Raw genomic sequence first — 13903 nt, 5'->3', positions numbered from 1 at the left:
CACTTCATTAATGAAAGAAGTCGGGTTCACAACATATCCCGATCTTGAAACGAAACAACATGTTTTTTTGATGCCCTAAACGGGGGGTCGCCAGCAAAAAAAAAGATGTCAAAATTTATCCCAAAAATTTAAAAAAAAATCGAAGAAAGTGCATCCCAGGGATTATAAAATTTAAGTTTTCACATCTCTATTTTAGATACTAAAGGAAGAAGGATCAATTTAAGATCAATGAACAAAGATATATCAACAAATGCTTCTAAGAGCGGTTCTGGTTCGAATTCAAGAGACAAAGGAGAAGGATCATCATTCTCAGTTGATTTTGAATTACAAGAAGTTGTAAGTAAGAGATTGATTAGAGATAGTAAAGTCAGATTAGCTTTCTATCATAGCATCATGGGTATGAAGCCAATTCAAGCTACATTAATTTATTTGTCTGCTTTAACCTTAATTGTTACATGTCTTTCATGTTATATTGGATTTGTTGTTAACTTCAACAGCAGAATCATATGGAGAAAGAACGCATATAGTGATATTAGAAGCGCAGGTTATTCATTATTCTTCACTTTTTATGCAAACTTCATAACAATTATGCAATGGGCAAAAAGTACTCAAAGATATGATGATAATAGAGCAATTCTTGGTGATTTAACAATTAATGCCACTACTGTAAAATACATCATAAATGATAAATTTAATCGACCTCAGAAAATAATATACGCAGTCAACTTCAGTAGAAACAGTTTAACCAATTTATTTAATGCTTTTTCGAGCCTTGCCAATGAGTATAATGTTTATGATATTGGCACGAATATTCTTAGACAAGAATGCAAACTAGTTGTGTGTGACAAAAACAAACCGTTTACTGAAATTACGGCGACTGTAAAAGATCATATTCTGATGATGAACTTTTTCCAATCATCTTTTGCAGGCACCCTTCTTAAAAATGAGACAATCCCCAACATATATGACAACAATGATTGGTGTCAAGTATTCAGTAACTCCATTATACTCTCTGAATATTCTGAAAAATCACTGAAATCAATATTAGATTTCAATATCAAAGAAGCAGATAAATATACAGTGGCGTTCAAAACTTGGATGATTGCAGGTTCAATTGCAATTATTATCTTGTCGGCAGGTCCAGCATTAATTATCATTAATACTTACAATTATCATATCAATAAAACTCTCAAAATGCTTTTATCATTGCCAACAAATATTAAAGAAGATGCCAAGAAACCAATTGTTATTACGAATCAAACTGAAGAAGAACCACTGAATGCAATGACTAAAGCTAAGGTATCAAAGGTAATGGACTATATTGCTATTGGATTCTTTACATTATTGTTCAGTGATACGGCCATATTTTGTGTAATGTGTTACAGAGCAATTCAAGCAAATGAGGAACTCACTGATATGTATGAATGGTATTATTTATCTTGTGTGAGAGTACTCTCTTCAACGCAGGCAGGAAATAATGCAATTCACATATTATTACTCAATGGAAGCTTGAAGAATGATATCATTTCTCTCGCGAGCTTAAAAGCCAAAGCTTTGAAAGACCTTGATGATTTGATAACTGCTGATAAAGCTCTGTTAGAAGGAAATGGAGAAATAAAAAAGATTATTGGGTATGATGAGCAGTATGATAAATTACAACTCCAAGAAGTTTGCTCCTTAAATCGTGATCCAAAGTCAATTCATGATATGTATGCATGTGCAGGAATTGGTCATCAAATCATCATTTTCAAAAATATGGTTTCAGATATTTTGAATAACCCAGGTAAATATGATGGAGTAATAGATGATGAAGTATCCGCAAATATTGCACATTTATTGCAATATCACTTCTTCCCAAGAGTTATTGCAGCAACAACACGAATGAGAGATATGATTGATGAAAGATATGCTGCAGGTGTCAGATCAAACAGATTACTTTTAATTGGAGGTTTAGTTATATCATTTATAATGGAAATAATGCCATGGCTATTCAGATATTTTGTTAATGAGAACTACAAATTGCTTTTAATTTGTTTCAAGAGAATCTTCCCACGAGCAATTGTTGCTACACCTGAAATTATGGAATTTTTCAAGAGCTCCAAGAAATCTTCAAAAGAAGAGAACATGTCAATATCAAAATCAATTGTTATGGATGCAAGTGAATGTATAATCATTACAAACCAAAGCGCAATTGTAGAAATTATTAACTCATCCGTTACTGCAAATCTCAATATGACTCCAGATCAGATGCTTGGCCAGCATATTGCCAACTTCGTTTCATCAAAAGATCAACAAAGATTAAATCAACAAATTGATTTGATGATGAGTGGACAAGGTTCGAGTTTCTGGCAAGATCATATTGAGTTAGTAAATGAAACAGCTGAAGTAATTCCATTTGCAATCACAATGATTGGAATGAAAGATAAAGAGGAATCTTCCGAAATCAATTCTATAGTATTCATTTTAACGAATGAAACTGAAGAAAAGAAGAAGCTAGAAGAAGCTGAAATTGCAAAAGCCAAATCAGAAAAGCTATTGTATCAAATCTTACCAAAAGATATTGTAATAAGGCTAAATAGAGGTGAAACAGATATCTCTTTCACAATCAATAGTGCAACTATCTTCTTCATTGATATTGTGAAATTCTCAAACTATGCTTCAACGTTGACACCAACAGAAATTATGACAAATTTGAGTCTAGTTTTCGCAACATTTGATAAAATTGTTGCACAATATCCAACAATTACTAAAATCAAACTAATTGGAGATGTTTACATGGCAGCAGCAGGTTTATTTAATGATAATCCTGAAGATACAAAGCATGCAGAAGAAGCAGTAAGATGCTGCATTCAATGCCAAAAAGCAATGGAAGAAATCAACATGAAACTTAATGCCAGCTTAGAGATTAGAATAGGTGTAAATTCTGGTGGTCCATTGATTGGTGGTGTTCTTGGTTCTGACAAGCCAACCTTCGATATTATTGGTGATCCAATCAATGTAGCTGCTAGATTGCAGTCTACAGACATCCCAGGAAATGTTCAAATTTCTGCAGGAACTAAAGAACTGATAGAAAACCTTGACTTTGAAATCGAAGAGAGAGGTGAAATTTATTTGAAAGGCAAAGGAAAGCAGATGACATACTTTGCATCGAAAAGAGAAAGAAGTGATATAGAAGGTTCCTTTGCTATTAACATTCAAGAAAAGAAAGATAATTAAAATTTTTTTGTTTAATTTTTCGAAAAGAATAAATATTTATTATTTTATATTTTATTTGAAGAAGATTATTAGAATACTCTAAGTATATGTATAATTGCAGCTAGAATAAACATTTCCGCAATCGAGTAAAAAATGTAAATCAATCAAATGATAAAACATCCTTGAATACAATTATATAATAGCACTGAGGGAACTGATTGCAAATAATAGAAATATGAGAGATGTCTATGATCTGTTTTTCATTTTAAGATCTATTGCTTTTTTTATATTATCGAATACGTATTATTAAGAAAAATTGTATTGATTGTGATATTTACACGTCAATAATTAAAAATACAAAAATTTTTACATAAAAAACAAACAAAAACATTAGACTGAACTTACTCTTCTCAACCTATAATTTGCCTTAGCTTTAATGGCAAGTCCTGTGTAGATATCTCTTCCTGTTTTGAAGTGATTATTGTTACTTTTACTTTGGACATTGAGCTGAGGAACTTTAATCTTATTGGTTACATTCTTGCAAGTGTTACTAACCTTTGGAGACTTGTCATCAAGGAATCTTGAGAACAAAGCTAATAATTCACTTGCAGTTGGTCTTTTACTTGGATCATACTCTAGGCACATGTCAATATACTTTCCAAGTAATCCAGGGCATAAGTTATACTTCTCTAATGAGCAATTTTTAATATCTTTGAAATACTTTGCTTCATTTATAAATTTAAAAGGAAATGCCATTGTTAAAATAATATGGGCAGTAACGCCAAATGACCAAATGTCAGCCTTCATTGCGTGGTAGTTCTTCCTGAGGATAATCTCGGGAGCCATATAAACTGGTGTCCCGCAGAATGTGCGTTTGTTGTCGCAATGATCACAAGAGAAACCAAAGTCAACAATCTTGGGATTGTTATCAAGATCAAACACTATGTTCTCTGGTTTGATATCTCTATGTGCAATGCCTCTTTCATGCATATATGCAATGCCTTCAAGAATCTTATAGCAAATCTCAATCCTTTCATTTAGTGTCATGAATATTTTGTTATTCAAGGAATCTATGATTGTTCCATTGGGGAGATACTCCATGACAATCATGATGGATGATTCGTCATAAATAATGTCTTGAACAGCTGGCAAACTTGGATGGTTCATTCTTTGGATGAGTCTTAACTCTCTTTCTGTGTATTCCAATAAGCCATTTTCCCATATTTGTCTTCTATCTAAGATTTTGACTGCAACTTCTTTGTGTAACTTCAAATCTTCAGCTACGGCAATCTTAGAGAATGCACCCTGGCCAACAAACTTGACGAATCTATATCTTCCAGCACATCCGGGGATCATATCTTAATTGTTAAATGTTATTGAAAGTAAAACTTGAAGCTCTCAATATTTGATTACAGCGTTGAGTAAAGTATTCAAAATTCACAAAGTTATCAAATAATTTGAATTAAAAATTTTATTACAGGAAATAAATTATGCATAAATATATATGTACAGTGCATTTTCACAGAAATCTCTTGAATTCATTGATGCAATTATTAGAAATTAATCAATTTCTAGTGAAATCGATTAATAACATAGTAATATAAGGATAAAATTCGATAGCAATTCATTTTATCAAAATGAAAAACGATACTTATTCAATTTATTAATGATATATTCTGCTCAAATTTAAAATTATTATGTATGTATAGTTTTGGTATGGATTTAACTATAAAATATTTTGAAACCGTGACTGTAAATTGAATTGATAGCATTTTATACATGACTTTATATAATATCACTTTAGTTTATATTCTGATTATTGTTTCTCCATAAATAAGAAGTAAAATTTGACATTTTAATTCAATTTTCACAAAAGTTAGTTTATTACAAAAACAAGAAATGTATAATAATCATATTATATACTCTTATAAAGAATTCTTTTTGACCCTTTCCGAAATGAAATTAAAAAAAAACTGTAAATGAAGTTGGCCAAACATGAATTCTCTTTGTGTGTACAACTAAAAAATATCCCGTAGTATAAGATAACACTATGATTATAAAAGGTACATTCACTATTTTTGACAAAATTTTAAATTTTCATGGGGTCGTAATTCTTATAATAACTAGATGAATAAGGAATGAATCCCAGTATAATGTGCATCATTATATTAAACACTATATGTAAGGCTAATGATTCTATTAACACTTATGAAGATCTATAGTATTTGAGCAGATAAATTTGATAATTTCCAAAACTCTTATATTTCAAAATTAAAGTGTGCGAATGCATTTAAATGAGAGCAAAAAGAGATTGATGCTGTTAAAACTAGGTGTTAATTTGCAATTATTTCGCATCACAAGAACTACCGGTAAAAAAGGGGGTTGGCGTCCTAAGGCGTCCTAGTGTAAATTTCTCAAAATTGTAATATTTACATCACATTTTTGAGAGGTTTATGGGCGTCCTAAGGGAAAATTGAATAGCTAGGGCGTCCCGAATTTTCATTCTAAGATTTAAATATATTGTATACTTAAGTATAATACAAGCAATATAAAAATTAAATTTTTATTATGTTAACTTATAAGAAATTTTTTTGAATTATCGTTGATTTATTGTAATCTTTCCAGGCTATACTTTTGAAATCAACTTTACCTGTCATACGCATTAATGTAGTAGATGTCCAGGTGTAGCTATTATATCCCAGCAACATTGGTATTTTATCATTGTAAGATATCAAAATGAAGCGTTTTTTCAGATATAATTTTTCGTAAATTTTTCAAAAATAAGATGGTAAAAAAGCCTCGACTTGCTCGAAAAATAACAATTTTTTACTTGTAAAAATAACCCTTTTACAGCATGGGCAGCTATTCAATCACTATTTCTTTTTCTAAAAGTATATTTTTCAAAAAAAATTAAGATCAAATTCGACAATTTCTTGATGAAAGCAAAAATATTACACATACTTCTAGATGCATGGGATAAAATATGCAATTATTCAATCAATTCGCATGATTTGAAAAAAAAATCTAAATTTGATAAAAATGTAGAAATTTTTTATTTTTAACTTGAGATTCGATTTTTTTGATCCAATTTGTGAATTTTTTTTGATCGGAATTTCAATTAATTTGTTGATCAAAAATGACCTCACAATGTTTGATCATAAGTGAAGTCATCTTCATGGGTATTTAGAAATTCCAAGAGAAATTGCTTATTTCTCGCAGATGTAATATCTGAGAAAATCGAATTTAAATATTCATAGAAACCCAAATCATTCTCCGGTTCGAATAATTCATCTGTTGCTTTTTCTGTTTTTTCTATGAATTTTAATAATTTGATTAATAAATCTTCATCAGGAAGAATTATTGCTGCATTTGTGATAAAATTCCATATTGAGGTAATATGGCAATAATTACATTTATAAAATGTAATTTTATCCAAAATTTTTTGGCAAATTCGCATAATAGCATTAATATTTGAAGCTGAGATTAAACCTGTGATTACTTCTGTAACTTTTGGAAAATCATCGCAATTTAATATCTCTTTATATTGAATTGAGAAATAAAAAAAATCAAATGGATTCATTTCTTCAATTTCAAGGAGATTGTAAAAATTGATAGAAGTGTTATTGCAACAAATTGTATTTGCAGCAAAAAATATCATTTGCTCGATTCCATTTTTGGAATAAATTTGCTGGAACAATGTTAAATTAAAACAGTTGCTTAATTTTTCTTCATTGTTTTCATAAAAAAGTAACAAGTTTGCAACTGAAATTTCAAAATTTTGATAATTGCCAGTTATTTCAGTAAATATATATATTTGCTTTTCTTCATCTAAAAATGGCAAATATTGATTTGCAATATTAACTAAAGTTTGGGATAAATTGTTCCAGTTTGATTTTACAATTTGTGAGCACATTATGTAATATGTAAATTTATCCGCTTTGTAGGAATTTAAAATTGTTTGTTGTTCTGTTTCAGTTAAATTACTGAATTTTTCAAGATTAATATTGTGATAAAAAATAGAATCCTTGAAACATTCTGATATCTTTTCAATGTTTAAAACGGATGCTAAAAAATGTAAAAGAACTTCATCAGTCACTGTGATTTTTTTGAAAAATTTATCCCAATTCAAGCATCCAATTGATCTTTCTGTCATTGTACTTATGCATTGATAAAGTTGATTTAATGAATCCGAAGAATAATCATTATGCTTGACTAGTTGAGTTAGTTGATACAGACTGTCGTCAGCCATTTTAAAAAAATGAATAAAATTGTATAGTAAATTATATTTGTGAAATTTGTGACGCTACATTCAATCTAAGACCAATATCTCAAAGAATTCCTCATTTAAGTATTACTTTTCATTGTTTTTTAAAAAATATCTTTGCTTATTTGTTCACTTTTTTGACATTTATTATATGCTTTTTATCATATTTCCGATGATATGAATATATATTCTATATAAGAATGACGCTACATTCAATCTAAGACCAATATCTCAAAGAATTCCTCATTTAAGTATTACTTTTCATTTTTGATTCAATTTTCGAACGGTTTTCGTAAATTTTGCATCATTTCATTTTTTAATGGGAAAATCATCTATATTTAATCAAAAAAGAGCAAACTTTACAGACGAAAATAAAATATTTATCAGGGAACAATCTGATAAATACCAAAAATCAACATCGAGAGATGAAAAAACGAATATAATCAAACAAGTTCTTCAATATTTTAATATTAAATACGCCGAAAATGAATCTAAAGCTGTCAGAAGATATTTTAGTTATATTGCAGTTAAAAATATTCCCGCAGTTACTGGAAAATATCCTGATACAATTGTTCGCAAAGATATGCTTTATTCGCATGATCATACAAATATTATTAATTCAAATAATATTGAACGTTACTACCGTTGCATCGATCATTCTTGTCAAGCACGTTATTTAGTTAAAATTGAGAACAGTTCAGTTTCCGAAGATTTACAAAAGGAACATATACCCGAATGCAGACAATTTAAAAAGTTACAAAATGAAAAAAATGATCTTCATAAATCAATGACTCTGACAGAAATATACAATAAGGCAATGGCAAAATTTTCTGAAGACAACGGCACTTTTCAGCAGATTAAAAAATTTATGACAGAACTTGCTGTTGGTACTGATGAAAACCCATTAATTAAAGATTCATTGGTCAGGGAAGTTTATAATAAGTCCAGAAAATTTTCTGTTGGAGAAAAAATTACAGACGATGAAATTGCTAATTTTTGTTTAATAAATGGCGAGCAGTTTTTCATTGGCCATGATTTTCAAGCAAATTGTGAGACGATGTTTTTTGGTTTTGAGAAGGCAATTCAATTTGCAAAAGAAGCCACAGATTTATTTTGCGATGGAACTTTTAAAATTACACCAAAACATTTTCAAAAAGGACAGATGCTAACAATTATGATTTGTGAACCTTCAACAAATCAATATCTACCACTTTTATTTATATTCATGAAAAACCGCACATTTGAATCTTATAAGAAGGCATTTGAATATATTTTTACTGTCAAGGGTATTTAATTTTCAAAGCTAATTCAAATTCATTGTGATTTTGAAAAGGGAATGATAGAGGCACTTCAACAAATTTTCCTAAAGTCCGTATAATTGGATGCCTATTTCATTTCAAACAAGCTTTGCACAGGAAACTTGTAGCACTTTATACAAAAAATTTCAATACTATACAAAATTCTTTATTTAAGCTATATTCTATTACTCCATTCATGTCTCATGAAGAATTTGTACTTACAATGCATATAATTAATCAAAATAAAGTTGATTCGATCAAAGATTATATTGATTATTTCAACAAAGTTTGGTTGCCGCACTACAATTTAATATCTCAATATAATAATGCAACTGCAATATTCACTAATGATTGCCTCGAGAGTATGCATTCAGAATTTTCTTCGTTAAAACATCCAAACATTTATGAAGCTATTAAGAAGATATCTCAAATCCAATTAGATAAATATAACGCCATCAAAAATAACCAGAAGATCGAGCGCCATATAAAAACCGTTATCACTGATAGCTACAAAAATTATATTCTTGACTGCTTTCAAAAAGAACTTGAGAAAACAATTTTTCTATCAAACAATACAACGTAAGTGATCATTCTTTGGCTCAGAACGAGATTTCTCCATATGGTTCCATAGAATCGAGTTCATTGTTCGAAAATATTCCAGTTCATGATGCAGATATACTCAAATCGATCGATCTAACAGATAAAGATACAATGATCACTAAGTTTATTAATGAAAAAGAGAAAAAATTATGGCATTATTTAATGAAACATTAAATCATCCAGATTTAATTCATCCACTCCAATTCAAACTAATTTTGAGCAAGCCGATACAAATCAAGGTTCAGATGCTCCAATTCGCTCCGAAAATTCAAATATTGCAGACTCTACAGATTTAGAACCAGAAAATCAAAACCATCCTTCTACAAATCAAATGTCTAGTAATCTAGAACATAAGCTGGACCTTCTTGATCATATTGAAAAACAATTATCGAAAATGCGCTCGTTATTGGGAATTCTTCCTACTACAAATGCTATTGTTGGGCCGTCAAAACAAGTTTCAGTTAATAGCAAGCAAAATTCTGAAAAAAATAAGAAAAAATCTTCCATAACAACAAAATCAAACAATAAAAAACAAAAGTCATCCGACAATCCTCCTAAACGTAAAGCTCCTATTTCGGAAAGGATTCTCAGCGATATATAACTTATATTTTCAAGTTCATCGAAAGAGATCGAAAAGCAAACGTTCCACATCTACAGAGAAAAAGAATTGATATATGAAGTCTAATTCCTTTTATAACTACTATATTTTTATTCTTATGACTAAAAAATAATATATTATTTAACAATTTTCATTTTTTCTTTTAACAATTTCGTTTTATTTCCATTTATTGTTAAATGATTTTAGCATACACCTTTCTTTGTTCATCTTCTAAATAAAATTTATTTTTTCTTAGATATAATTCTATTCATTCAATTCGATCGTCATTTTTCAGTACATGATCGTAATTTTCAATTATTGATCGCGATTTTACTTCAGAATTTGTTCGCAATATTGCTTATCAAAATTATATCTCTATTCTCTCATTTCTGTTTAGTCAATATCATTACACTCCTATTGTCTAATAACATGCTATTAATTTTCTTAAAATTAAAAAAATATCAACTTTTAAAAACAGAAACTTAACATCCTTAGGTCAATGGATTTTGATGTGAGATACATTTAATCTGTTTTTCTTTTTTATTTTAAATAATTGAATATTTATAGTTGTTATGGGTCTTACATCATGTAAAACGAATTTTCTTAAAGTAAATTTACTTTTTCTTCAATCTTTCTTACATATTTATTAAAAAATTATCCAAAAAAAGATGTTTTGAGATTGGGACAAAGTTGCAATTCGGCACTTTTTGTAAAAAAATGGGGTCATACTCATAATGAATAGAGACTTATAGCCAAGTCTTGATATCATGCAGGGAGAATATACATTGATAAGCAATTATATTTTATAGTAGTAGTATTCAGAAATTCTTACAATTTACAATACAATTTTCAAAAATGGATAAAGACTTATAGCCAAGTCTTGATATCATGCAGGGAGAATATACATAGATAAGCAATTATATTTTATATAGTAGTAGTATTCAGAAATTCTTACAATTTACAATACAATTTTCAAAAATGGATAAAGACCAATAGCCAAGTCTTGATATCATGCAGGGAGACTCTCTACAAATACAAAAATTGATTATCATAAGGAAATACAAATTTATCAATTTTCATGTGAAAATTACATAAATTTGTTCTCCAATAAATAGCAATAATACTTTGAATGTTATATTAAGTAATATAGCTTCAGGTAAATAAGCTTACACTTCAAAAATATACTGTTTATTCATTAATTTTAAAAAAAGTCCAAATTATCTAATCTTGCTTACTCTTCCTTTAAACTTCTTTGTGCCAAATTTAATATTGTCTTCAAAGATGGAATAAGGACATTAGGTTCAATCCTTCGGCTTTCGACAATTTCCAAAATGTGTTGAATTAATTTCAAACATTCATCGTGTTTTGAAGCTCTTTGCTCAACAATCTGATTACCTGCCCTTGTAAGAATTACTGCTCTATCTCATTCAAAACATTAGCGACTTGAACCTTAATAATCGCATTTGGAATCACAACAGTGATGAGAGTTATGACGATATAAAAAAATATTTTATTATACTCATTCGAAATTAAAAATAATAAAATTTATATATATTAATTTCATTAAATCAAGGTTAAAAATCTCACCGGAAAAATAACCTCAGTGTGATAAATTTATCACCGGAAAAATTTACAATAAGGTTAATACCGAAAATATCGAAAAATAAACATTTAAGGTTAATTTAAGAGTATGCACTTTTGTCACCTACTCAAGATGTTTTAGAATGAAAAAAAAATAGAAAAATCTTCATTTATAGTCTTTCTTGAATGTATACGTTTTGATTTTTTTCTTTTTTAAAAAATTCAATTTCTAGAAAAATCGAGAAAAAATCATTTTCTTCTATTTTTTTAGGACGCCATACCCATTGAAATCTCCTCTCAGGACGCCATAAACTATTCAATTATGGTGTAAACTTCTCAAAAATTGAATAGTTTACATCAGGACGCCTTAGGACGCCAACCCTTTACGCGCCCGAACTACCCAGTAAATTCGGCTATCTTTCTTTGCAATTATTCTCCATTATACATATAATATAATGGTTGGGGTTTGAAGAAAAGTTACTAGAGAATTATTGACTTTTGAAATAATGCAGAATTTTACTTGAAGAAATCATTAATTTATGAGTTCCAAATTGCTAAGCATGACGAAGGATCATTAAATTTGCTACAATTAAATACACTTATTGCAGAATTAAGATTTTTGAAATTAAAAGTTTGAAATATTGCCTTTTTGAATAAAAATTTAAATTTGATTATATAATCATGATAATATCTTATAGAAATTAAAAGAAAATATTTTAAACCATTCAAATATTTTGAATGTCTTATCAATTTAAAATATTAAAAGATAGCTTGATTTTATCATCATTAGTTGTTATCAAAGTTTTCTTCTTTTGATGAACAACAGTAAATGATTTGTTAATTACTTGTCTTCCTTTTTCGCAGCAAAATCGAAAGTTATGATGATAATCTTGCTCTCAATTTTGAAACTCTCTGATTTACAAGTCAGCATTCCTTTGGAAAAGCACTCCTATTCTGTTTTCAAGATATTTTAAAGCCTCCATTTCATACAATGCGCAGATCTATTCGAAATTGCAAGAACTCTCAAGAAAAATGCAGCAGCAAAGAAGATTCCATAGTTTCTAGCATCAAAAATTTACAACCTTAATACAACAGTTAAAGAGAAGCTCGAAAAGAAAATATTTAACCATAAAGCTGGAAACCATTCGATATCTACTATTGGATCTAATAAAAAGTTAATTATAACATATTTAACATGCTATTTGTTGACTTTGTTCCATTATATTACCATATATATCTTTTTTAAATCTAAAATATTTTTACGATTTTAACCATGTGTTGTTGAAACCATATATCAATCTTAGCTAAAGTATAGTTTATGAGTCTGTCACCATCTAACGTATGAATTTTCAAAAATGTCAAATATGTTCATTTTTTCTGTAGATTCAGCCATAATTTCACGTTGTTATACTATTCAACTATTATTTAATATTTTTATCGATTTAAATATATGATGAGATGCTTAGTTCTCCTGGAAATCGATTTTTAATCGCAATTTTAACTTTCCAAAAAAAAATTCAAAAATAAAAATCCCTCTCAATTTTCTAAATTTTATAACTCGCCAAATCTCTAGCCAAATTTTTTTTGGCCCGTATAAATATTGTTAGGCACTATATATGGATGCTATTTATCCTATTTTCATCCCATTTTACTGTTATCGCCTAGTGAATGTACCTTTTGATTATACTATTTCCTCGGTTTTTTTCTACTGCAGAATTATCAAGAAATGTAATCAAATTTTGTTGAATATATGGGTATCTTATGTTGTTTATTATTATTTCCTTATACAAAAATTTATTGAAAATAAATGTTATATTGCTTATTGTTTTTGAGAATTTCTTAGATGATAAGATTAAATTTGGCATAAAGTAAATTGTTTGGAATATAAATTTCAAAAATTTATTGTTCATAACAGATTTGAAATTTTATCTTTATATAAAGAGTTAATATAAACTTAAAAAATGTATTGTAATATCTTAAAAATTCAGCTCTAAAAGTGGATTTGAGCAAGAACAGAAATTATTACAAAGATGATTTAAAAGAATGATATGAATTAAATTGACCAGCACTCAGTTACTATTTTGAACTTTGTGGTATATTACAACCTATAAAAACAGCGTTTCAACCTATCATATGAATGTTGACAGTTCGCAATCTTAACAAAATTTGAGAAGTAATAACAAGAAGAATTTTGGACCGAAACAACATTTTCTTAATTAAATTTATTGCGGTAAGTAAATGGGCCAAAGAACATAATGGTTTATATCTATTACGACTAAAACCCTGAGTCATATAATTCTAATAATACAACGATACTTACAAAGTCCTCAGGAACTAGATATGTGCTTTAAACTAACCTAAACCAAT

The 13903-nt window shown here is 28.6% G+C and overlaps 3 protein-coding genes across 3 annotated transcripts, besides 6 other annotated features; 1 reads left to right on the top strand and 2 right to left on the bottom strand.

Annotated features, from left to right (window-relative positions):
- Positions 1-228: 228 nt before the first annotated feature.
- Positions 229-3216, top strand: TVAGG3_0715410 (guanylate cyclase protein; the record flags this gene model as incomplete). Its single annotated transcript, XM_001303172.1, has 1 exon — positions 229-3216. The coding sequence occupies one exon, from the start codon at positions 229-231 to the stop codon at positions 3214-3216; it is 2988 nt and encodes a 995-aa protein (XP_001303173.1).
- A 369-nt stretch (positions 3217-3585) lies between these two features.
- TVAGG3_0715400 (protein serine/threonine kinase protein) lies at positions 3586-4551 on the bottom strand (the record flags this gene model as incomplete). The annotated part of the gene is made up of 1 exon (XM_001303171.1): positions 3586-4551. The coding sequence occupies one exon, from the start codon at positions 4549-4551 to the stop codon at positions 3586-3588; it is 966 nt and encodes a 321-aa protein (XP_001303172.1).
- A 702-nt stretch (positions 4552-5253) lies between these two features.
- Positions 5254-5563: a mobile genetic element.
- Positions 5564-10630: a mobile genetic element.
- On the bottom strand, positions 6338-7444 carry TVAGG3_0715380 (histidine kinase family; the record flags this gene model as incomplete). Its single annotated transcript, XM_001303170.2, has 1 exon — positions 6338-7444. One exon carries the CDS (start codon positions 7442-7444, stop codon positions 6338-6340), a length of 1107 nt encoding a protein of 368 aa, XP_001303171.1.
- Positions 10631-11452: a mobile genetic element.
- Positions 11453-11455: 3 nt separating this feature from the next.
- Positions 11456-11666: a mobile genetic element.
- Positions 11667-11929: a mobile genetic element.
- Positions 11930-13214: a mobile genetic element.
- The last annotated feature ends 689 nt before the right edge of the window (positions 13215-13903 follow it).

The sequence above is a fragment of the Trichomonas vaginalis genome, chromosome III (assembly GCF_026262505.1).
Source record: "Trichomonas vaginalis G3 chromosome III, whole genome shotgun sequence".
In the NCBI taxonomy this organism is placed as follows: Eukaryota; Parabasalia; order Trichomonadida; family Trichomonadidae; genus Trichomonas; species Trichomonas vaginalis.
This window is presented reverse-complemented; position numbering and strand designations above follow the sequence as displayed.